We start from the raw sequence: 25,188 nt of genomic DNA, 5'->3' as shown, positions 1-25,188 counted from the left end.
TCTAACAAAAATCTTGCAATTACCCGTTTCTCACCCACTCACTCACTCTTACACACAAAAAGCTACTGCACAAAGTGCTTCTCTGACTATTGGGAGCAATCCTGCTAAGGTCACTAAACAGCTGGAGTTGGGGATTAAACCACCAACCTTGTAATTAGTGGCTCTAAAGCCTGAGCTGCCCAATGGAATTGGTACCATAATAAGTTGATTACTCTGGTATGTGCTTAAAAAGTGTGTTAGTGTGGTGCCCACAATCAAAAAAGTATTTTGCTTTAAAAAAACAACACAGATTTACTTCTCTCATTTGATATTTTATTAAAAGTGGTGTCACGTTTAATCTTCGTCCTCCTCCTCCTCATCTTGGTTGATCTGGAAGTAGCGGAGCTCATAGCTCTCCTTGGTGTTGGCTACAACCCGCAACCAGTCCCTGAGGTTGTTCTTTTTCAGATACTTCTTGGTAAGATACTTCAAGTATCTGAAAGACAGGAGGAGAAGAATCTGGTTTAGTGTTTCAGTCAGAATGCTTTTCACTGGGAACCTGCACCCAAATAAAAAGATGTGTGAAAAGGTGTAAACATTAGCATATGACAGTTTAATATAGTAAAACTCCTAAGATGGCTCAAACTAGTGCTTAATAACATCTCTGAGTGACTTTTCCTACTGGTGGTACATAGTGGTAAAGTCACCCTCTGGTGGTGGTGATCCTAACTCAGGCAGCTTGAGATGTCAATGAAATATTTGTGGATTACATTTTTGACGGAGGATAAGTTGACAAGACAGCAGGAAAACCACTGGTGTAAATAAACTGGCTCCAGGGTCCTGGTGTTGTGGGACACCTGACTAGACGAGAGCCATTGTTAAGGAGACTATTTACACCTCTGCCTTTTCTGCAGTCAATCTAATGCAATGCAAAGCAACTCCGTTCCACTACCAAGTCTACTTTCTGTTTCTAATCAACACTGCTGCAGAGGTGTTAACTGAATTCAGAGTTTTATCTTTGAGGTCATAGTTAGTGATGGTGTTGTACTGGACTGCACCATATTCAGATGTGTCCCGTTCGTGTGTGTAAAGGGGAGACGATTACAGAGATTTTCAATATAGGGCAGTCAAGTACATCACCACCTTTACCCATCACTAATATTGTTAAATTGACAATTGTGACATACCATAAAATAACATGCCTTTAAAAGAGGTAGAATTCAAAGTAGTTGAGTAACAAAACATTTATTAAAAAATAAAAGAAAAAGATAGAGTACCCAAGGTGACCACGGACTACATCATTTGCCTTTGTTCTAGCCTTCATTTAATAGAAACTCTTCCATTTGGAAAAATTTGTCATTGCTTTAGGCATCAAAAACAAAACCCTGCATCAACTGCATTGTACTTGAGATACTTTGTCAAAAAAAAAAACCCTCAATAATACAGAAGTCCCAAAAAATATAGAAAGTTTTCTTCCTGGGTATTCATATTCATGTAGTTAGCTACATTAAACAGTTATTAACAGTCCATTCCAAATGTGTGCTTCAATACTGTGATGTGCTTACCTCACAGCCTAGTTTAGGAGTGGGGTCTGACATTCTAAGCTTGTGATTCCTCTTCATGTTTCCACAATCACTTATATCAGGTTTATCATAGAGATTGTGTTTTTTTTTTTTTTATTTACATCACCCTACTGTCTCCAGATTTAAGAACTTCATAGAGCCTAAAGTGGATCTGCACCAAGAGTCATATTATTGTAAATGATACGTTATTATTTATTAAGTTATTACCAACATCCCTTTTTTAAACCTTAAGTTATTTAGGGTAGCTTCATTTAGAAGCTAGCGGTTTTAGTCAAGATAGAGCTGAACACATTCAATTAGTTACACACATTCACAACTGTTTAACCACAGTTTGATCTCTAGCCCCTGAGCAGATTCACTGGGATCAAATCCCAGCATCCATGTATGCTGAGTGCAGTTTGCAGCAGCATTTATAAAGCCCGCCAGGAGATAAAAACTGTCTGTGGCTGAAGAGTGGGTATGAGGCATCACTGTCTTACAACACTATATGAACCAAGTAAGTGGATGTCAGTCATCAGACAGAACAACAAACATCATCAGCTGATATCACATCTGTTTAAGAATCTCCCAATTCATATTATATTGATGAATCAAAATCAACTTCAAGTTCTGAGTTAGTGTTTTAAGAGCATGGGCACACTTGGCAAAGTTTCCTTAATCATTTTAAATCAAGTGGTCAAAACATGAGAAGCACCTCTTCTTGTAATGCACTCCAGTACACTCCACTACCCACTATGACCTCAGTAGTAGAATTATCACCTTTCTGACAGTTTCAACCGAAAAACTGAAATTATAACCTTGTAGAGAGTAGAAGTAGAATTCATGGCAGAGTCACTGTATTGGGTTGCATTCAATTGCACAGGTGGGCAAAACGTCATGCCTGTTAGGTCATTGTTGAATACACCTTCAGGCTTAGTTCTTAACTTTTCACATAAAGAGTTTGTTAAAAAAAAAAAAAGGGGCACTTGTTCAGCAGCTAGGCCAGGTCATCAAGTGATGCATGTGGCCTGAGGAAAAAACTGACCTCAGCTTCACTGAGTGGTAAACCACAAACCCCTTAGTCACATCTTTTAGCATGGGCAAGTGCCAACATGGGGAAGATTCTTACCTGTTGCCTTCAGTTTGGACATGTCTGTGCTAATCTTATAGTGTCTTGGTAGCATATTACTGGGATTCACTAGCATTTTGTTCACGTGATATGCAAAAAACAAACTTCTATCAACTGGTAAAGCATGACTGACGGAATCGAGCTTTACTGAGCTGACAGAGCGGCACTGCATTTTGTACCTCTTTGAGAAGGGAACTTCAGAGTTCACTGAAATTTTGCTCTTGCTCCTCTCAATGGACACCACACCACCTCCCAGATTTCCAGCCTTGCCATTCACCTTGATGCGTTCCTGCAAGTACTGCTCCTGTATGAGAGGACACAAGAAGTGAAATTCAAACCCCGATTCTGATCAGGATCTGTATGCAGAAGAGTATTCCTAAACTAATGTGATGTGACGTACAGGGTTTATAACAAGCACTGAAAAGTGACACTGCAGGTTTTTCATTTCTATTCAAAACCACATGGGATTATCATTTCTTTCCTCTGAACTGACTGTCAACATCATATTCAATGACGCAGGTCTGATCCCACTGATCTGACAGCAGTGTTTGACACACAGGGGTCGTGTCTGACAGCTGCTGCACACGATATAGCAGACGAGATGTCACTTATGTCTTAAATGGTCTACTCACAAAGTTGGCAGCATCCATGATACCATCTTCAACAGGGTGAGTGCAGTCCAGGGTAAACTTCAGAATCTGCTTCTTCCTTTTCCCACCCTGCTTTTTGACCACCTGCTTCTTCTGGAACAGATATGAAATGGAATACTCAGATCCATACCACCTATCATTATAATGGCATATGTAACGTAAAAAAAAAACCTAAAGGGGGCGATGCAATCCTCTGTCAGTTATGTCAAGATATCAAAAGCGGTGGGGCACTTCTAAATGTAGCATTTTTTAAAATCATTTTGGACAACCGGTTTGAAAAAACGTTTTAGGTTAGCTGATGCTAGCTAAGTGTAGCATCAACATTTGGAACAAACAATTTGGAGACACTTTTTACTTTAGCAGCTGCTAGCTAACGTTAGCACCAACAGTTAGCCCAACGTGGTGTTCGCCCAGACACTAAACAATGGAAAATAAAAAGCCTAACTCGTCAGTAAAACAAACATTTATAATCACAAATTATATACAATTGCGTAGGTGTGAAAGACAGACTAAAAAATATCACATGTATGCGTTTTATTTGACCGTTTCACTACTCACAATCGGGGCCATGGCTGACACATTCAGCAAAAAGGAAGGGGGAAGGTTGCGCAGGACGTATAATAACCGGTGCGAAAAATCGATTGAACGCTTATCGAGTTATCTGGGATTGATTAAACAAGTGAATCCGAACCATTCGTTTGTATTTAATTGTTGTACTGGGGCAGATACAATAATTAGCGTAATGCTTCTCCAAAATATGTGAAATCAGAAATAATTATTTTTGAAAAACACTATTAATACATCAAATGAGACATCCATTTTTGAAATGCTCCTCTTTACAAGCTAAATGGGCAACTGAACCATCTCCATAACAACAGCCGAACAAATTCCGACTTCTGATGAAGACCTTGCATAATAACTACATTATAATATCCTGGTAAGGTTTATCCAAATCTGAACAGGACAACCAGGAAAATGGTTCAGCTTGAACAACCCAATTATTTCGTTGTTATTTAACAGTTAATGCACTACAGTTTAACCAAAAATCTGTCTTCAACTAAGCATAAAATGATGGCTATATTCCTTTCTTTAGGTTATCCAGGTTGTTGTGCAATGCAAGATTGTTATCTCAAATACATATTTACTATCCCCGTAGTAAACACCAAAATAGTTTATTTTCAGTAGGGAAATAGTTCACATTATTAGAAAATTATGGGGCAAAGTTTTACCTGTTATTTAATACAATTACATATATAATACATAATACAATAATAATTACACAATTGACATAAAAAAACTTCATATTTCTGCTCTTGACATAAACCAAATACCAGCTTCATTTTATAAACTGTATCTTATATGAAGCATAATACAAAGGTTTATTTTTGTAGCACTTAGGTTTATATAAAAAAATGTTCAACAAATTGCTTGGAGGTTTATGCTTTATTGGAAAGTATTTCTGTTTAGGTGTTGCAGATGTTCATTGTTACAACTTCCATGCCTTTGCCCCCATTCACCCCCCCCCCCCCCCCTACCCCCCACCCCTACCCCCCCCACACACACTTTTGTCTTAGACAATACATAGTATGACATTAGAAATAGAACAAATGTATTTTTAATCTGTAGGGGACAACAATATTAAATGCCCTGTTTGCACTTTGGCAACACTTGGGGGCTGGCATTGGGTGTTTGCTGTCAGCTGCCTGGTGGAGGGACCCCATCGACCTACTATTGAAGAGTTTCTGCATAGCTGTCATTCCTGCTGCGGGTAGCTGATAGCACCACTGAAAGGTAAGACAGTGGCCGTCGGTGCTTTCTGCAGACTATATTACTGCATTTATAGTAGGTTTTGATATCAGGCTATAATGCTGACAATGTCTTTGACGTTATTTATTTGCCATCTCCAGGTTGTGTATTGTCACTGAATCTCTGGTCACTCATTTCACGTCTGACGAGGTAAGAGAAAAACAAAAAGCTCCTCTTGTTTAATTCAATTAAAATCAGACTTTTTGATCAACGTGCTTCATGTTCCGCTCAGCCTCTCACTTAATAACTGGAATATTTGGACTTTAAATCAATACCATAATACTACATGCTTAGGCTGGTTTGTTTACTTATGTGATAATGTGGCCTTTTAAGAATCGACAGTCAAGTGATACACTCAAAGTTTGTCATTATCCACACACTCTGCAGATGGCAGGAGAAATTTTCACCAATTTGGATAATCTGTGTAATGTGGATTGTACAAATGCCCACCCCCTGGTGTGTCACCTGTGTCATGAGCAGTACAAGTGCCCGTGTCTGTTGGACTGCTATCACATCTTCTGTGCCCGCTGCCTACGAGGCCGAACCAATGACAGCCGTCTCAGCTGCCCCCTCTGTGGGTAAGACATTGCACTCTGAGGTTAATAAGAGCAAATTTAGCCTGCATAGAGATTATCGTGTGAAATCATTTCTTTACAGCGTAAGTAAACAGTTTATGTTCTTTATCTCCACACTCAAATCACATTACATACTGGGATCCTGGCTATAACGCCCATGGTACTAAGCCATAAATCCCTCAAACAAACTAAAAATGTGGGGGCCAAAGGTCAACGATGCACATAATCTAATTTACCGCTCACAGCTTGTCTCAGGATGAGATTTGGTGATGCTGGGTTGTACACAGGTGAAACGCAACTACTCAAATATGATGAAACTGGGTAAATTCAAGTCATAAAATATATTTTTCCTGCTTCAAACCGCATGGAGGGTCAAATGTTTTGTCCGAAGAGGCTTTTCCCACAAGCACCGGTTTTGGGCAACTCTGCTCAATAGGATTTGTTCTACTCCAAGTTGATTAGGAGACCGGTTTGGTTCATGCAGGAGATTTGAGGAGATTCCAATAGGTTTCAGCGAGCATCGAGTCTCTGTTTTGGGTTTAGGTGGCTGCTCAGTGACCCACTGCTGGGTCACTTGTGTTGGTGAGGCAGGAGTGAGTGGCCGGAGCAGCTGCATCACAGGTCATCCCAGACTCTGATTTAGCCCCTGGCCCAGACACTCAGCAGGGCCAGCAAGTTCTGCTAAGACCAGTCACACAGCAAACAAAGCATACTGGCATTTGGCACTGGTCTCAGCAGCTTAGAGCATTCAAATGCAGATCACATGATACCATTTCGTACCCTATTAAGAAATGACTCATGGTTTACAATCACCATCAGGCCAACAGTGTTAATGCCCCCCCATTAAAACACACATGGATGTATAAAGACGAACCTCTACAGCAACGTTATTAAACTAGGAGTCTGTACTACTCTCAGATACAACTTGTACCAGATTATTGATTCATTTTGTGTGGAGGAATAGTTCAGATAATTTAATAGGCCTTCAGTCCATTAGTCTCAGCTGCTTATCACGTGTCTTAGGTAAGGTTTCACGCTTGGTACTAAATGAGGAGGGTCACTGATGAGAAGCAACTAGATTATGCTAAGAGGCTGATATATCCACCTTTTCCCAGAGGGTACATGTTGTTCACATTTCCACACTAGTAAGGATTTGGTTTTTAAAATATATTTATTTTTACTTAAGACACCCTATTGCTGAACCCTTTTCTGGCTGACACATATTCCCATGTTAGGTTACATCATGTGTGCCAGTCAGCATTATAAGTAAAGCAATTCCAACAGCGGTGATTTTATTCTTAGTACAAAATACCGACAAATGGGAGAGGAAAACCCCATAAAATCATTGGTTTTCTCAGGAAATAACAATGTGGGCACTGCACCGGTGAGCTCTGCTGCCTGGGCTCAGGCTACAGGGACCCGCTGCCTCGAAGCTACTATTTCCATCAGCAGCAGCAGCCTGCTGACAGCTGCTCACTCAAGAACCGTGTAATCTAGGAATTCACTGCTCTGCTATTAGTAGAACACAATAGATCCCGTTGCTATGAAAACTAGATAAAACATGTACAGCTGAGTGTTTGTGTGTGTGTGTGTGTGTGTGTTGGTTGGGCATCTGCATCATCATTTGCAATGGTCTCAAAATGGAGAAAACAGCATAACATTTAAATTTAACAGGCCTGCAAGAATAAGGTTATGGGGCAGAAAATGCCCCATCTGTACTCCTGAGTACTCAGGAGATAGTTGTGCATAATACTTAAATTCTTGGCACCTTCAAAGGACTCATTAAACTTTTAATGACAAATCGAACAAATCGACAAAGCTCTGATAAATGATAATGGGCACTTTTATGTCACTATTTTACGTCATTGTACTAAATTAATATTAAATTATTAGATATTAAAAATGGAATTGACTTGCAGCTGCAGTATTTATGGGCCTGTTGCAAATCTATAAAAGCACCCTTGGTTTCAAATTCATTTATTCACCAAGTCTGTGTTCACAGAAGAAATCTTGAAACTAGTTATGTGCATTATTAAAAGGAAATTAGTATTTAAATGTATAATAGAACAGCAAACGTTACCTGTTGGTTAACACCTGCCAAATCAAAAAGCGGAACTACAGTAACAGTATAGATATCACTTTATTTAGGTGTCATACTTTCAGGTGTATACAAAGATTAATCTGTCACACAGTGTGTGATCCACTGAAAGAAAAAAATATTTTTAATAAGAGATAGAGCGCCATCTTCTGGGAGGATGCACTACACTATAATAACAGCAGCATCGCAGTCTTATAATATCACATTGCCTATATTTATGTCCACTTTACATTTAGATAACTTAAAATTCCAGCAATGTACCCAGCGTTTAACTTAAAATGTACTAAAACTTAAAATGCATCAAAGTTGCTGAAATATAAGCAATGTTACACTGGGTTAATGCAACGAAATACATCATCATCTCAATCCTTTCAGTTGCCAGCTGTTCAGTTCTCCTCTTGATATCCCTCAGTCTTCATGTCATTCAGACCCAGGTCTTCATTCTGCTCAAACGAGCGGGTGTACTTCTCAATAGTCATCTCCGGATCAGGGTCTGGGGCGTACACATTCTGCATATAGCTGTTTCCTGCTGAGTCGTCCAAGATGACGTGGACGTCCATTTCTCCCAAGATAATTTTGTCTATCTTCTCTCCAAACTCACGCAGCTTCTGCACCCGATCTTCGCTGCTGCTGTCACCACAGATGAAGGGGTTTTTGGACACAATCAGGTCCTTGACGTCTTTCAGCAGCCCCTCCAGGGTGGTGAATTTGCCACCCAGAGCTGCCATCCCAAGCTCAAACTCCAACTCTGGGATGATGATGGAGCACGTTTCTGACTTGAGCACGTCTCTGGTCATATCTGAAGCGTCTGTGACGTGCAGGGAGATCTTGGTGCCGAACTCCTCCGTGGCTCCACCTGATTTTACCTCATTGGTCCGGTGGCCGCAGCTGTCGCAGTTCGTGGCCATGATGATGACCTCCTTGAAGTGAGGGATCTGGACGAGCTTCATGTTGGTCGAGGCTGGCGCGCTGCATTCTGGGCAGTTGGTGTTAAAAACCAGAACCTCATTCCGCATGGTCTCCAGGTCATTGACTGCTGGTTCCTCATCCAGGTCATCATCAGCTCTAAGTCCAAGCTGCATGTCCTGCTGGGCGGTCCGCTTGAAGTGGGAAACCGTGAGCGCCTCATCTTTTTGAGGGGCTACTGGGTTCTCCACAAAACTGTTGCCTGATGGATCTTCAATCACCAGAGTGAATTCATCTTCAACTTCTTTTAACTTCTTCAGTTTTTGGATGAACCCATCTATTTTTTCAGCCACGTCAGGGTCTGCCTCACGTCTGACAGGCTGGTCTTGCTCCAACCCAGCAATTGCTCGGTCCAAAAGACCCTCGATGGTAGAAAGCGAGCCTTTCTGCGTAAAAGGAGGGACTTCAAAATCCAGTTCCGGGATTCTGGTGGTCGCACTGTCTGCTTTCACCACCTCTCGGTTTAAGTCCTGTTTTGTTTTGACGGTCAGTGTGTAACAAACCCCCTGCTCCTGAATCCGGCCTGCAGACTGGATTTCAGTGTTGGACCAGGCGCAGTTACCGCAGTGGAAAGAGCTGACGATTATTTCTCTGAAGAAGGGAATTCTGGTGAGAAGCAAACGTGTGGTACCGTTGAGGTAACAGTTCATACACAGACTTTCAATCTCAGTGGGCTGCCCGTCCTCGTCGTCGGCGCTAATATCTTTAAAAACGCTCCCACCTCGGACATTTTCTTCTGAAATAACGGACATCTCAGACGTCTTATATGTTTTCGAGGGTAGATAAGTTGTTTACTTGCGCTGTCGCTCTTTCTTCGCGGGTCCCAGGTTACTAGAAATTTCTAGGCAACTGTGTCGATCTTCACCTACTGCTGTGCACGCATGTCTTCGTCGAGTTTGACAGCGTCTTCCGCATCTTCTTCTTCTTCGGTGGCGTCCAGGAAGTCTCTGTTGCCCCCTCAGGTTTACTACAGTGCTGCAGACAGGGCCACCATCAAGAATTTCAAAACTCAAATTTAATTATTAAATTATTATTAAAAAATGTAAATAATTTATTGTCAATCTACCTTTTTTGTAATATACATTTGCCTTTTAAGTTGCATCATGTAAGATATAGCTTTCTGCTCCTGATTCATTTTTATCTCTTTTGTTCAGATTTGAATTGCAAAATGTGCTTGTTAAATTAAATTTCCATTGCTTTTCCATTAAAAAGAATCAGTAAAAACGTAGTATGTAGTTTTGTAAAAATATACAACCCCAATTCCAAAAAAGTTTGGAAGATGTGAAAACATAAAGAAAAACAGAATGGAATGATTTGAATCTCATCAACCCATATTTTATTCACAACAGACAAATGAACAGATGTTGAAACTGAGACATTTTACCATTTCATGGAAAATGTTAGCTCATATATAATTTGATGGCAGCAACGAATCTCAAAAAAGCTGGAACAGGGTGATTTTTAGCATTGTGTAGTATTGTGTTTACAGACAAAACTGTCTGTGCAGTTGTTGGAGTTTTGTCTGATGCAGAATTACTAGTTGCTTAACAGTCTGGGGCCTTTGTTGCCAGATTTTTTTAATCTGCCAAATGTTTTCTATTGGTGAAAGGTCTGGTCTGCAGGTAGGCCAGTTCAGCACCATGACCCTTCTCCTGTGAAGCCGTGCTGTTGTGATGGATGCAGTATGTGGTTTAGCATTGTTTTGCTGAAATATGCAAGGCCTTCCCTTTGGGCCAGAGAACAATGTGGTGTTTCTGGATCGTGTTCACATGTGGCTTTTTCTTTGCATTAAACAGCTTTTACTGTGTTCCCAGACAGGGATTTCTGGAATTGTTCCTGAGCCCATGGAGTGGTGTCCAGTACAGAATCAGGCCCATTTTTAGTGCATTGCCGCCTGAGGATCCCAAAGATCCCATGCATCCAGTTTTGACCTTCGGCCTTGTCTCTTGTGCACATCCACCTGATTCTTTGAATCTTTTGATGATATTATATGCGTGATTTATATCTAAATAAATAAATAGATTTACTCTTTATAGAAATGTTGCCTAGATTGATGTATGCAGGTTTGTTTGTTTCGCAGTCCTCAGTCCACGGCCGCCTTAAAAATATTTATTCCTAATATTATTTTATTGTTTTTTTGTATTAGTATTTGTTTAATTGGCAGAGGAGGTGTTATGTACTACATTAAAATACAAAATCACCAGTACAAGAAGGAAACATTTTCACTTTTTTTCCTTATATCTTTCTAATCAAACAATTATAAATTAATATTAAAGTAAGTGTTACGAATTTGGTGACAAATGTCATTCAAGTTGTCGGACCTTGTGTCTTTTATCACAGATATCTATCCATAGTAAAAGGGAGCAATGCTCTCCCACCGGAGGACCGCCTGCTGAAGTTCCTTGTTGACAACAATGCAGATTCGGAGGAGACAGTTCAGTGTGCCAACTGTGACATGGAAAGTAACAAAACGGTACTAAAACACCTGCGCCTGTGTCAGTGACATGACAGTATCTCTGACCCATGTTGAAAGTATAAGTAGACAGTACACACATTTGAAGTAAATACACACTTATATGAGGAAGTGTTGGTGACTCACAAAACATTAGGACATGACAGAGATTTATTTAGGATACAACAGACGGACCAAAGTTTAACCAGCGATGATTTTAGGCTTTTGTGGACAGCCCATTCCCACATAGGGGACTCCTTTGTGCATGTAGATGACACCAAAATACATTCATTCGTGGAACCTTATTTATCTATTTCGCTTTTTCCATCTTTATAATTCATATTAGTGATTTCTTTTTAGAGAAACTAGGTTATTCTGGTTTTAGTTGAAGAGTTTTGTGATGCTATAGGAAAAACAAAGTTCAAAATTAAAAACAAACAGCTTTGGGCCAGATGTGATGATAATTATATTTTAATCAAAGGTCACATTGTTACACTCGTTTTTGTTTGTACAGGACAAAGGGATGATGTACTACTGTAACACTTGCAACCAGCCACTGTGTGGCGCCTGCCGGGAACTGACTCACAAAGCCAGAATGTTTTCCCACCATGACATTGTTTCCCTGGCCAAGCGTACCAAAGCCAAACACAGGAAGTGCTGTGAGTGCCACCTGTCATTTACTTTAAATGATTTCAGGCCCAGGAGTCTTTGTAATGCCAGTGTAGAAGAATGTCCCTTGAATTTCTTGGTCTTAATCAGTGTCTAACCTGAAGACAGTTCAGGTAATTAGTTTTTTGGATGTAGTATAAAAAGCTTGGTTGCAAATGCAACTACAACAGCTCCAGTCCCTACATTTCTATCAGTGAACCTGCGTTTGTATTCTGAAGCTTGTTTATCACAAACCTGCTCACTGGGAATATGAAACAATAGACGAATCCCGGCGCCGGTGTGCGTCGAAGTTAAAAGACGTCTATATCTCCACAGCTCTCCACGAGGAGCCCTACATCCTGTTCTCAACAGAGAATAAGTCTATGCTTTGCATTAAGTGCTTCAGAGACATGCAAGTGTGAGTGAAACAAAATTGATGACGTTTAGAACTTTTCTCCTCTTGTTTCTTCTGTACATTAAATTTGATGTTTGCTTGGTTTTTATAGGGAGAGTCGGAGTCACTGCATGGATATTGAAACAGCTTATGTTCAGGGGTGTGAGATGTTGGACCAAGCAGTGCTGGTAAGAAAGTCCTGTCTGATAATCTACATATTTATGGCAGTCGAGGCAAAAAAAAAAAAAAAAAAAAAAAAGTCCATATAAATAATTAAAGCACACTGCAGTGGTGGTTATATAGCAAGCTGTGTTTTCTTCCTAACAGCGTCTTAAGCCTTTCTTAATTACGTGGGGTCAAATAAAAAAACGTGTAGGTCATATTTCACCGTTTATGTTAGGTTTAGTCCTGTGAAAACACGCTTTAGATCTACTGCACACAGTATACAGTTGTTTGCTGGTGTAGCTTTTGCCATCACAATTTACCATTTACCTTGCTCTGAACAAAAACATAAAGATTTTCCATGAAATTGATGTCTCAGCAACTGAGGAGGATAAACCATACAAGGTATATGTCCAAGAAGAAAATAATTATTCACAAAACATGATAAAACTAAGTATTTAAGTTTTAAAGAGAAAACCTGATGACTATTGGCAGCATGTTTTTTGACAGATGAAACCTAATTGTATTTGTTTGAGTCTCAGTTGGGGTCCAGCATGTCTGTCGTTTACATTGAGTCATTTGGCAGATGCTTTTTTTGAGGTACAAGGCAAGCAAAAAATCTAAGTCTATGTGAAAAACATTAAAGCAAAGTGCTGTCAGAAGAAGTGTTTCCCTTTTATGAGATGCAGGTGCAGATAGGACTTTTTTTTTTCAAGATTTGAGTGGATAGGAAGTTGCGAAAGTGTTCTGTTTTCAGCATCTTTTTGAATAGTGGGTGGGAGGATGCTGAGTTTGCAGTGTTTGGCAGCTCGTTCCACCAAGGACCTAGTGAAGACCACCGCAGAGGCTTCACGGCGCCACCCATGAAACATGGGGATGAGAGTGTGTTGATGTGGAACTCTATTAGTGAAAAAGACATATGGCAGATGATGTTAACAGACATTGGTAGATGGCACTGTGAAAAGAAGTTTGGAATAATGAACGCAAATACGACATCTAGTCTTAGTCGTATGTCACCCAACTTGAATGAGTTGTAATTAGTATATTTGCCCAATTAGGTAGCTTGAGACATTTCAGCATCCTCTGAACATGGCCATGTGTTAATGATTCTGTGTCAGTTAACTGTCAGTTTAGCAGCTCCCAGTGGCCTTTCATTAACAGTGAGCCTCCTCCTCCCTCTGTAGGTGGTGAAAGAGCTGCAGAATTCAACTCGAGAGGCAATCGTTCTGCTGAGAGCAATGATAGGAGAAGTGTGTCTGAATGTGGAGGAAGAAGAGGGAGCAATCTGCAGTCTATTCAACAGCTTACAGGTAACACAAGGAGCCCGATGTGACATGATGGGATTTCCTCCAGATGTCATTTGAGTGATAGCCGCACATTGACTTCACAACTACTGTGCACATGGATCTATATGCGATATTTACCAGTAGGTCCATAGAGAGGTCCTCATTATGCGTGTGGTCAATCATCTCACATTCCTACACACTCCTACAAAGCTCCTTTTAAAAAAAAGAGGAATGGGGAAGCAGACACAATGTTAATTCAAATATCAGAATCAGAATGGGTTTTAATTTAGAATGCAGGGAATTCTAAATGGTCTCCATCTTGAAACAGTCGATACAACGCTGACATTATGAAATGAAGATCCCAAATCATTTAAATTCATTTGTAGGTTGGCACATGTGTGGAGGTGTTTGCCTTTTTATTGATGCTGATTTCACTTTTATTTAATTATCTCCTAGTTATTTTAATGTGAGATTCAAACATTCACTTGCTGTGTCACTAATCTATAAGACAGGCTTATATTCCTATTGTTATTCAAGGGCATATATTTCAATTTGACAGCATAGTTTAATGATTTTTATGTTCAGATTTTTTGCTCTGGCACTCACACGATGTCTCTGCACTCATTCCATTTTACTCTGCTCACACTCCAAACTGTCTGCGTGCTCTCAGGTTTCCTGTGCTCCACCTCAAACCTGCCTCCTCGCACTCAGGTGCTGCTGCGCGCTTACGGAACTTTTGCTCTCGCTCTCTTCCGCACCTTCCTATGCACTTAAATGTATGAAATAATTATAAAAACTTCCTCTCTGCTCTTTCCCGCACTTGCATCTCATGAAATGTAAATACGTTTCTGATAGGACTTTGCTCTGATGTTTTCTCCTTGACTTTTGGTTTTTGCTGCCTTGTACCTCACTTTTAAGTCGCTTTGGATAAAAGCGTCTGTGGACTAACTGTGACAACACTATCAAAATTCTCCAACCAATAGGATTTATGCTGCATTGACCAATCACAGCTTTTAACATTAGCATTATCCTGTGTATCTACAATGAGTGAACATAGAGGAGAAGCTGCTGTTTTACATTCCCGGCTATGAAGGAGTACAAACATAAATCCTCGTGCAGCAGCCTGCCTCCAGGTCCTTATTTCAGGTTAGTAACGTCATTTTTTATTCCTTTCATTTTGATTAGCACGGCTAATAACCCAAACCTAACACAACACAGCTGGGAGAGTAAAAACGACACCAACCTAAAACTACGACCGAATTATACTGTTACACCAACACGTGATCAAGCAGTTAAAACAGCTGAACCATATGGAAAAAAAATCTGAACATGATCAACTTGTACGGGAAACATTGGATTAGATGTATCTACAAACTACCAGCTGAGTGTAGTTCCTAACAAATACATTAATCATCACGTATTTCAACTTACCGACACCCATAAGTGAGGTCTGCTGTATAAACCCAACATAAATGGCCATATTGCAACAATATATTATCACGCTAATTGTGTAATTTCAGGTGTCTCGCAGCTGGTGGGACATTGACGGAGGACATCTTCAGCATTTTGGGAGTAGCAGCTCTTCCAGGCAGGCTTTCACCATCTGCAAAAACCTTTCTATCCCTACAGAGTCCTAGTCATCTGTAGTTTCACCCTGATACCATAGCAAACGTGCCCGGTCGACATTCTTTTACAATAAAACACAAAAAACTTGTAATTCTCATTTTTCGCATTAGTTCTTCTTTTTGTTTTTTAACCCCTACAATAAATATTAGCTAAAAAACAACACAGACCGATGATGTGGCGCAAGTATGTTATAATTGCATCGTACAATGTTTAGATGTAACAATATTCTATTTAAAAATACATAATAGCACTGTCTGAATCCATCGTTGCCCAGAGACAGGCTTTGGAAATAATCTGTTCCACTGTTGCGTGAAACCTGGAAGGTGTTAACTCCTCACTTGATCCCTGAAATTTCGACAGCAAAATTTACATTATCTTTCATATTGCGCTGCCATTTTGAAAGGATTTAGTCTATTGCTTTTTGAAATCTACTGTATCCAACTGACAGGTGTTTTGTATTATTTTGTCCACCAAATCACGATTAATACTAGTAGCCTAAAAAAAATAATCACCTTCGAATGGAGTACATTCTAAACAAAAAACTATATTCATCATGAAAAGGATGTATTTGATAGCATAGCCTGAAATCTGAACATAAAATCATTAAAGTATGCTCTCAAATTGAAAAATGTGATTAACACTCATTGCTCATTGCTTCATTGCAAAATGGCTTCTTTTGACCCCATTAACACTACCTGTCCACTGGATGTCTCTGTTCACCAAATTATGAGACAAGAGTGTATTTTCTTTGCATAATGAGCAGTCAGGGAGAGAAGACGCCTCATTGTGGAACTCACATCTATTTCTTCTCAGGATCTTGAAAATTCAGTGGGTATTAGAAACCACAAGGCCATTTTTGCAGCAGTGTAACGAATAAGTGAGTCTGTTTTCTCTGTTCTCATCTGACAGGAAAAACTAGCAGAGCGGAAGAAGATTCTGCTGAAAGCCGCTCAAAGGTAAAATGAAATATATAAAGATGCACAGCTTTTATATGAAAATGCTCTTTTGTTGCCACAAAGCTCATGTCACAGTATTTACTAAATTGAAAACCACCTCCCGCTTTCAACGTGTCACCTCTACCTCATTGTATCCGGCTGCACTGTGCTCAGGGTGATGAACAGCATCGCTCTGTTTGCTTTGTAATAATCTGTCTTCTCGCCCAAAATAAAACATTTTCCTGGGCGATTTTCGTTTCACCACAGCACGGCACTGAATTTAAATCACTTGAGGAGGATTACAGTTTTCAAACAAATGAGTGCTGCTTTTACATGCTCCAATCACTTCAAACGTAGCCAACTGCAAAGTTCTGGTGAACAACGAACGAGAATGTAAATGATAGACTTTCACCACTGACAGCCAGACAAACACTTACCCGAACAAATAGCCCCCCAAAATACAGCCACCATAGTAATTATAGTGTAACGTGTTGCTAAGTGTTGCAACATTCCTATTAAAATGAAAAACTGTCTAATGTCTAGTCATTAAAATACGTCGTATTTGAAGACAAGCAGACATCAAATCTGTGTTTTATCTTGGTTTTTGTCTGTGTTGTACATCTGCAGAGTCCCAGACAGAAAGAAAAGCCGACACAAAAATGACTGAGCACTTATCTTTTTCAGTGTGCGCTCCATGTATACGTGTGCACGACTGAATGAAAACAATTTGTGCATGTGAGTGACTGAGTGTATCGTTTTGCGCTCTGTGGGGATCTTTGATGAGATTTGTTTTGTGCCCACTGTCCCCAATCTCTCCCTCTCTCTTCATTGCCTGGAAGCCGTCCAGTTGCTGGCTTCCTGGAAGGGTGTTAAAGGCTATTTATGTCAGGCTTTGTGTGTCCGACCCTGTGTCTGTGCCTGTGTGTTTGTTACAGGGGAATACAGATAGATTAACTTCTGGAAATATGGAGTATGCTGTTTGTGGTAGCAGTTCATGAGCTGACTCCTCCGAGTATATCATGGCATGGATGTGAAGGTTTAGTGTTACATGCTTGTGTGTGCCTGTGTGTGTGTGTGTGTTTGTGTGTGTGTGTGTGTTTGCAGTCAGCATGAGGAGAAGGAGAAAGCGCTAAAGGAGCAGCTCTCGCACCTCACTGCCCTCCTACCAACCCTCCAGGTAGAGTAAAATAAAGGTGGTAGTAAATACATAGAAATATTCACTAATACACCACTATTTCTGACATTTTAATGGTTTATTATAAATAACGTTGGACAAGAAGTACTCAGATACTTTAGTTAAGTTAAAGGGCGACTTCACTATTTTTCAACTTGCTTTCTGATGTACATTAATGCTTTTAATGTTCTCTCTGATTTCCCTGTATTGAAATAATTATGTCCTTGGAGCTGAAAAACTCTTCCTGATGACATCACCCGGGGGAGTTTTTTTTATCATTTGGAGTTCAGATGATGTCATCTGGGGGTGGGGGTGGGGGTGGGGGGTGGGTGGGGGGCGTGGAAAAGCAGGTAGTCACGTTTACAAAGTTCATAGTGTGAGCAGCAAGACAACATCCTCTAAACTGAAGGTTTCTCCAAGTGATGTCACCTGGAGGCTATTTTTCAGCTAGAGGTAGAGAGATATTTTAATATAGGAGAGTCAAAGGGAAGTTTAATGGCAGTGTACATGTGTATCTACTACTCAAACTAGAACCAAAAGAAGCCATTTGAAAATCAGTGAAGGCATCTTTTGTTTTGCAGACAAAAAGCTGATGCAGAAGTTATTATACATGGTTGGAGTTGAAGTGGGTTGATGTGTAAGTCTACAATTGAACCCACTGGTTCCTAAAGTAGGGGTCAGTTAATGTTTGCTTCCTTTCACATATAATCAACATATTGTAACAGGGTTGAAAGGGAAACGCCTCAAATCATAGAGAAGTAATATATGGAACACAGACTGACTGTTAACACTGTTATTATTAATATTTTTATTTAAAATATTTCACAATCTAAATCTGTTTGGAATCACTGCTTTACTGAGCTAGATAATGTTTTTCTTTTCTTTTTGAAAATTTGACTTCTAACGTTTAACTCCAGCTGTCAGATAAATGCATTGACGTAAAATTCTGAAGGTTTAGTCAGTGCCGTGAGTTGTCTGGTTGATTTAATGCTATTTATTTACATTTCTATCTGTCACTGTCTCCAGTGGTGGGAAGTAACTTAGGACATTTACTTATGGACCTGCTGTAACTAAGCACAGATTTGAAGTATTTCGGAGAGATAAAAACCAGAATCATATTTATTTGCCAAGTACGAGGCGCAAAGAATGTCAGGTATTTTTCTATTACTGCCACTTTTATTTCGATAATGATTTGACTGCCTGTCTCATGAGTTTTAATCCCTGATGTTTTCAGGTTCATCTCGTCACCTGTTCGGCCTTCCTCAGCTCAGCCAACAAATTTGAGTTTTTGGACATGGGCTACGTGAGTACAGCAACAACCGGAGCAGCATAAACTACATCTATATCGTTGCATTCATGAGTGTTTTATTAGTATTGATTCACAACCACATGCGTTTGCTCTCCCAGCAACTCATGGAGCGGCTGAAGAGGATCGTGAAACTCCCTCATCGACTGAGACCGGTGACGAGCAGCAAAGTGAGTAGGAAGGGCTTTTAATGCAGAGCCAAAACACAGGTTAGTGAAGTAAACTAAACGGAAAGCAGAGAAAAACAAATGTTATGGAGCAAAAATAATCAAAGAAAAAAAAAACCCCTCTAAATATACCGAATTTTCCGTGGTGACATTTTCAGCCCCAGTGTTTGTCCACACAAATCACTGTTGGTGCTGCTGATAAGTTCGTCTGCATGTCTGCACAGTGTGGGAGATGGTGATGGTGATGATGAGAGCGCTGTCAGAAAACACCCCTCCAAAATCTCCAGTGGGCTCCTTTTGGGTGATGAAGAGTAAAGTGATCAGCCACAACTTTAACACCACCTGCTAGTTTTAATATAAAAATATGATATGATTTTTATAAAAATCTACTAAAATAATAAATGCTGGTGTATGTTATGTGTTATTCACCAGTCAGCACGTAAAGGTGTTACAATCAGCCCAACCGTTACCAACAGTGATTTGACCTCATTTTTTGTATTAATTATTGTACACGTTTTGCCATAATTACCATAATCAATATTATTTACAATACATAGTTTTCCATTTTACGTTACGATGTAGATAATTACCTTACTTTTACTCAGTCAAAGATTTAAAGAGGTACTACCGGAGAATTATTTTAAGCCTATACTTGGTGTAGAAGTTTCTTTTTGTGAATTGTGTTTATTCCTTTATTGTATATATATTTTCCTAATAATGTGAATAGCCATGGAACTGTATCAGCGTTGTATTTTTATTACTTGTTTTGTTATTTTGTTTGGTTGCTACTGATATATTAGGCCGGACTATAGAGATCTTTGTGAATCTGACATCTCCTGCTTGTTTTTTTATTTTGGCCTCCAGTATTTGATTTTTTCAACCATATGTGAGATATAATGTAGCTGTCTGACTTCCATCAGATCAACACAGACTACAGAAGTGAGTTTGCTCGCTGTCTAGAGCCCTTACTGTTCCTGGGACAGCGCTGCCCTCCCTCTGTCGCTGGATCGAGTGTTGCAGTAAGGTAAGATCATTTACCTCAACATCAGCAGCACTTTGACTAATCACTAAATGATCCCTTCCTCTAAGGTTTTGTTTCACAGTGCGTTGTCAGTCCCTGAATAATACCATGCCACGTTTTGGATTCTTCCAAGAAAGCAAAAAGTGGACGTAGAAAATGTCACACTTGTGAAGCATCCAAACTCGAAATCCCCAAATGGTTTGCACGTACAGATGGCTGGCAGTGAGGACTGCAGTGAGTGGAAAGGAGGCGCCACGCTGAGTCCCACTATGGCAAATATTCTCTCTGTCTGCCTCCATGTAAGTCACCTTGGTGAATGGGGGCTGGGAAGGAGGTAGTCGATCCTGTTTTGGAAAGCTCCTGTATTGCTGTGGCCAGGACAGCACTTCAGCAGACGACATTCAGGAGATGGATGAATGAGCTTCAGAGTTCTCAGCCAGAGATGTTTCCTGTTTGAGGTCTCGTTTTACGTAGACGTCGAGTGTTAAACTCTGCTATATCCTCTTAAGTTCACAGACTCATTTTTAGCGTTAACTCACCGGTAGATATTACATTTCTTCAAACGCCTGCCAAATTGCATTATTTATTCTTTCTTCGGTGCTTCATGACACTCTCCAAACTCCCCTGGCTTTTTTTTTTTCCACATCAGTGTCTCCCAACTGTTCACAGGTCTTTAAGCCCACCCGCTAATGCCAGCATACTGACAACTCTCCTTTCCAACTTGTTTAACGTCCTGCCAGGGCAAGAAGCACCGGTCGCTGGCCGGCAGGCACTATTTTTATCATAATTTCACAGAACTCTCCAGGATTCATCTGGAAGTTGGCACGCAGAAGTGCTCGGACTGCTTTGTTCTAGGCCGCTGATGTCACTGGCAAAGTCTTTAAATGGCGTCACTGGTGGGAGGACAGAGGCTGGATATGCAGAGGTGGCATGTGTATGGCAGAGAGAGGGGGGATACATGTTTTAGACAAGTCTTCTGTTGCATCAACACTGGGCAACAAGACAGGGGTAGGAGTCCTCCAGATCCCAGGTAAATTTATATGTATTTTATCTTTTTTAGGTCATTGTGCTTTTGTTTGCTTGTGTAGAGTCCAGCGTTGCGACACCTGCTTTACCCTGCAAGACAAACCCTTAAATCAAAGCCTCCAGAGCTGAATGTCTTGAATAATTGTGATTGTAATGAGAATGCAAGTGAATGTGCCTAACAGATTGTTTTGGCAGTGTGGGATCAGACGTCTCTTTGACGAATTTCTCGTGATGCCGCTGACACTCCTACACAAAGTGGACTTGTATAACTGCTTTTAGATAAAACACAGTCTAAAAACAATTGTCCAAAAGTCCACACCAAACTTGACTCACAGATGGAGGAGAAAATGGGCCTTTTCTTTACCGTATGAAAGCTCACAGCAGCGCCCACATGGTGTAGCCTGTTACACAGCACCACTGTCTGATACATCCTTAATTTGTGTCTGAAAGCTTCTTCCCCTACTAATGCAGGATGCAAACCAGGCTGGGACTGGTGGACGGCCTGCTGGCTCGCACTATTTCTTAATAATCACAGAACAGAAGTTACACTGGCGCGTTTCTTTCATGCAGCTAATGCTGCAGCGCTGGGAAACTGCGGGCATACACTACGCTCACCTTCTTAGTCAAAGTGATGCTGAAGAGATGTGAGTGTTGCCGTCAAGAGATTTGATTCAAATCAGGCACATGACACAGAGAGACAGGAGTGAAGACGTTCCTTCTAAATCGACTGATTGTTTCTCAGAACTGATTCATGTGCTCTTTGTGTATGTTTGAATCGCAGACGTGATCCTCCACTGATGAGGCCCCCGAAAAAAGCTGCTTTTGTAGTGAGATTAAAACTTGGAGAATTTATACATATTTGCTGTGCAACTCAATGTTTTAATAGGTTGACATAAGCCTTTAATAAAGCCTAAGCGAACATTACGGGGCGGGGCGTACAACAGTGGGCACACAGTTCCCTTTTGATGACGATGGTACAAAACTCTGGGAGGCAGAACTGTACTGGCTTCTCAGAGGAGTGAATGGACATAGTTTCTATAACATCCATACAGCTCAAGTGTGACAGTTGATGCAGTAAGAGTGCTACTGGGCACTCGGGTCAATAATAGGGTTAAATTTACTGCAAAGCTTCAACCGTGATGTGGTTTAGGAGAAAATGTGCAGCTTTGAGTTATGTTTTGTTGATGGCTAACAATAGCGTCCAACATCAGGGTTACAGTTACTGATGATTTTGTTCCCTCGCCTCAGGCTGCAGTCCCCTCTCTCCATGTCCTGTCGCTCCCCGTCGCTTAGTGAGATGCCGTTGGGCTCTGTGTTGGGGAGAAGACCCACTTCTCACCGCAACATCTGCACGAAGGTTCTCCTGGCTGAGGGGAGGGAAACGCCCTTCACAGAGCACTGCCGCACCTATGAGAACGCCTACAGGGTGAGCACTTTGTGCTGATGATTTACAGATACACCTCTAACAATGGCCTTGTGTTTTTACCCAGAACATTATCTCATGTGTTTAGTTAATTCATTTAGGTTTTGGTTCTATGGTGCCATCACAGTTATTTACTAAGAATCAGTATCGCAGGACTGTCAGTATAAGAGCTAAATGCTGCAACAACTTCAGTTCTGGAGATCCATGACAGTAAGTGAGCAGCCATCACTGATCCTCAAAGTAAAGCATTTAAATTCATCCTCAGCCTCTTCAGTGGGCAACAATTGTTGTTACACTCAGGTGCGCGTCACCTGGCATCTGTAAATGTGCCAACTCCCTCGAACACCTCTTGAGCTTAACGGCTTGCATACTGTACATGTGTACGTGTTCATAGACTCTGCAGACAGAGATTCAGAATCTGAAGGACCAGGTGCAGGAGCTGCATCGAGATCTGACCAAGCACCACTCCATCATCAACACTGATAAGATGGGAGAGATCCTGGACAGGTCGCTGCACGTTGACGGCCAGATAGCTGCCCAGTACTCCACTGTGGAAACTATGAGAGTCATGTTTGAAGAGGTGTGTCAGGTGGTACCTTGCTGATTGGACCTTTATGTACCTGCTTCTGCCAGGCACATCTGACTAAAAGGTAGCTTTTATCCACTCCTAGACATTTAAACTGCTAGGAATGGAAACAGGTAAAGTAGCATATATTACGAGGGGATACGTTGACTAAGTGTGGTTCATTTTTTCACAGGTGTGGGATGAGACTTTTCAGAGGGTCAGTAATGAGCAGGAGATCTATGAAGGTTTGTTTTCCTAAAACACATTAGTGGCTTCTCTTTCTCATTTACATGTGGCTGTTCCTATTTTAATTTCAGTCTCTCTCTTTTTATTTTTTTATTTAGCCCAGCTTCATGACCTGACGCAGCTGAAGCAGGAGAACTCCTACCTAACCACAATTGCCAGACAGATCAGCCCCTACATCCTGTCCATTGCAAAAGTCAAAGAGAGACTGGAGCCCAGGTATTGTATCAAGAAGGTCTATTACCTTCATATAGTTCGTCTGCTGGGAAAATGATTGGCTTATGACAAACAAACTGGATTAAAAAAGACAAATGTGTTTTATGTTTTCCTTTGTGTTTTCCTTTTAAAAAGGACATCCAACTAAATTGAAGCCAAGCATGGAACAATGAGTCTTATTAAATTCAACAAATCACAAATGTGCTTTGTGCAGCCTGTTCCTTTGTCCCAGAGAGCCATCAGTGTTTCCCACTGTTGCCCTAGATGATCCTTCATTGCCATGAACATGGACACAATAATCTTCCTTCACTATTGCTCCAAATACACATTCCACTGTAGTAAATACCCACTAGAGCAGCCGGTTTGTACTAAGATTTGGCTAAAAATGTACCAAATACAAATGTGGGCAAAGAAATGTCTCCTTTTGAGTCATTTTTTTTTTAAATGAAAAAAAGGATATGTGACCTGTTTTTGGATATTTACATCTTCAGTAGGAAGCAAAGGGTTTAAGGTTAAGTATCACAGACAAGAAAGTAAAAATTAGAAAAATCATAACTGACTGACACATGTTGGACAAAAAAGATCTCATTTCAAAATGTGTTTTGTAGGTTTCAAGAGCCCAAAGAGCACCACGATGACCGCACAGAGACCATGCTGAAAATCTACGAAGACGGCACAATAACAAAGGAGAGTCCTAACAGGTACTGACATCCTGTGTACAGCTGTACTTTTCTATTGTAAAGGCTTTATGTTTAGCAGAATTTCACAAAAAAAAGTCTTAGATTTCTAACATGCCCACATGCAGCTGGAGTACAGGGCTTTGTTACCAGATTTCGGAAATGTCAAAAGCCACCACAGTGCATAAACGCTCTAATGGTTTGTTTTTTTTTCGGTCAAAAGAAAATATGGTCTGTTCATATTTTTTATTTAAGAAAGGTTTATTAGCAGTAGTATTGCATGTTAGACATGTGTCTGTGTGCTGGATTTGTGTGTGAAGCTCTCAGTTATTTCCGTTGACAGTGACAACCAGACCAGCATCATAGACCAAGACAGGAACAAGAGCAACCGCGCGCTCATGCTGGAATCGGGGGAGAGCTCTGTCAAGACCACTCGTCCAGGGAGGCAGAGGGGCCCTGCAGAGACAACCGGTCACAATGAGATACCTTCATAAACACCATGGGATTAGATCTCGGTCCCTCTCCTCCCGCCGTGACTCTAACAAGCCAGGGTGGTATGTGACTTCTTCAGCTGTCCAGATGCTGTACATATCATTTTCTCAGCGACGGGAAGTTGTCAGCAGCTCCAGACTGAGTCCTTGGATACAGTCACTGTGTTAAAGTGAACATAGTTAAAATCATAAAGAATCGCTCTAACGTGAAGTGAAAGAACAGGGTGAACACTCTTGATTGCTTTGTGTCATGGTGTTTTTGCTTTGACTGTTAAAATATGTGTGAATTATTGCCTTCTCTGTTTTTTAATTGTGTGTTGCACTGGCGACGGCGGGGGGGGTGGGGGTGGTGATGGATAACTGCCCAGGTTCGATTCCCCTGCAGATTGTTGGACCAGTGGGACAGCACAGATGGAGCACAGCGAATGCAATGATGTGTTTGTCACTCTGGGTGTCAGGGCGGGTCACATGTTGACGTGTGTCATGTGTCTCATTGTGCAGCCATCAGTGTCCTCTAAAATAAGACAGTCATTTCCAGGATGGTGTCTGGAGTAGGCTTGTTGTTTTTTTCAGTCTCTACATCTACATGCAAAATGTGAAAACGCCGAAAT

At 40.8% G+C, this 25,188-nt stretch overlaps 3 protein-coding genes across 3 annotated transcripts; 1 reads left to right on the top strand and 2 right to left on the bottom strand.

The window, feature by feature from the left end:
* Nucleotides 1-290: 290 nt before the first annotated feature.
* Nucleotides 291-3,961, bottom strand: rpl22 (ribosomal protein L22). The gene is made up of 4 exons (XM_067503343.1): nt 3,879-3,961; nt 3,303-3,413; nt 2,850-2,974; nt 291-475 (listed from the first exon to the last, which is right to left on the bottom strand). The coding sequence occupies exons 1-4, from the start codon at nt 3,888-3,890 to the stop codon at nt 334-336; spliced, it is 390 nt and encodes a 129-aa protein (XP_067359444.1). The 5' UTR covers nt 3,891-3,961; the 3' UTR covers nt 291-333.
* Nucleotides 3,962-5,233: 1,272 nt separating this feature from the next.
* Nucleotides 5,234-24,886, top strand: rnf207a (ring finger protein 207a). Its single transcript, XM_067503341.1, is given in 19 exon segments — nt 5,234-5,276; nt 5,514-5,704; nt 11,106-11,238; nt 11,732-11,876; nt 12,202-12,283; nt 12,372-12,447; nt 13,606-13,731; nt 16,243-16,289; nt 17,373-17,445; nt 18,677-18,745; nt 18,850-18,918; nt 19,836-19,939; nt 22,211-22,388; nt 22,780-22,965; nt 23,144-23,195; nt 23,295-23,412; nt 24,018-24,110; nt 24,430-24,496; nt 24,499-24,886. Coding segments are annotated over 18 exon segments (1,878 nt in total). The 5' UTR covers nt 5,234-5,276; the 3' UTR covers nt 24,568-24,886.
* Nucleotides 7,823-9,685, bottom strand: zpr1 (ZPR1 zinc finger). Its single transcript, XM_067505723.1, has one exon. The coding sequence runs from the start codon at nt 9,515-9,517 to the stop codon at nt 8,186-8,188; it is 1,332 nt and encodes a 443-aa protein (XP_067361824.1). The 5' UTR covers nt 9,518-9,685; the 3' UTR covers nt 7,823-8,185.
* Nucleotides 24,887-25,188: the final 302 nt, after the last annotated feature.

The sequence above is a fragment of the Channa argus genome, chromosome 5 (genome assembly GCF_033026475.1).
Source record: "Channa argus isolate prfri chromosome 5, Channa argus male v1.0, whole genome shotgun sequence".
NCBI classification, from domain to species: Eukaryota; Metazoa; Chordata; class Actinopteri; order Anabantiformes; family Channidae; genus Channa; species Channa argus.
The sequence above is the reverse complement of the archived record's forward strand: the minus strand, read 5'-3'. Positions and strand labels throughout refer to the sequence as shown.

Bases quoted from the DNA above. Each gene is read 5' to 3' on its own strand.
- rpl22 (XM_067503343.1), bottom strand. The intron at 2,975-3,302 runs GTGAGTAGACCA...CCTCTCATACAG, and splicing joins TCATGGATGCTGCCAACTTT to GAGCAGTACTTGCAGGAACG. The intron at 476-2,849 runs GTACAAAATGCA...CCTGTCTTTCAG, and splicing joins GAAGTTCCCTTCTCAAAGAG to ATACTTGAAGTATCTTACCA.
- zpr1 (XM_067505723.1), bottom strand. From the start codon at position 9,517: ATGTCCGTTATTTCAGAAGAAAATGTCCGAGGTGGGAGCGTTTTTAAA.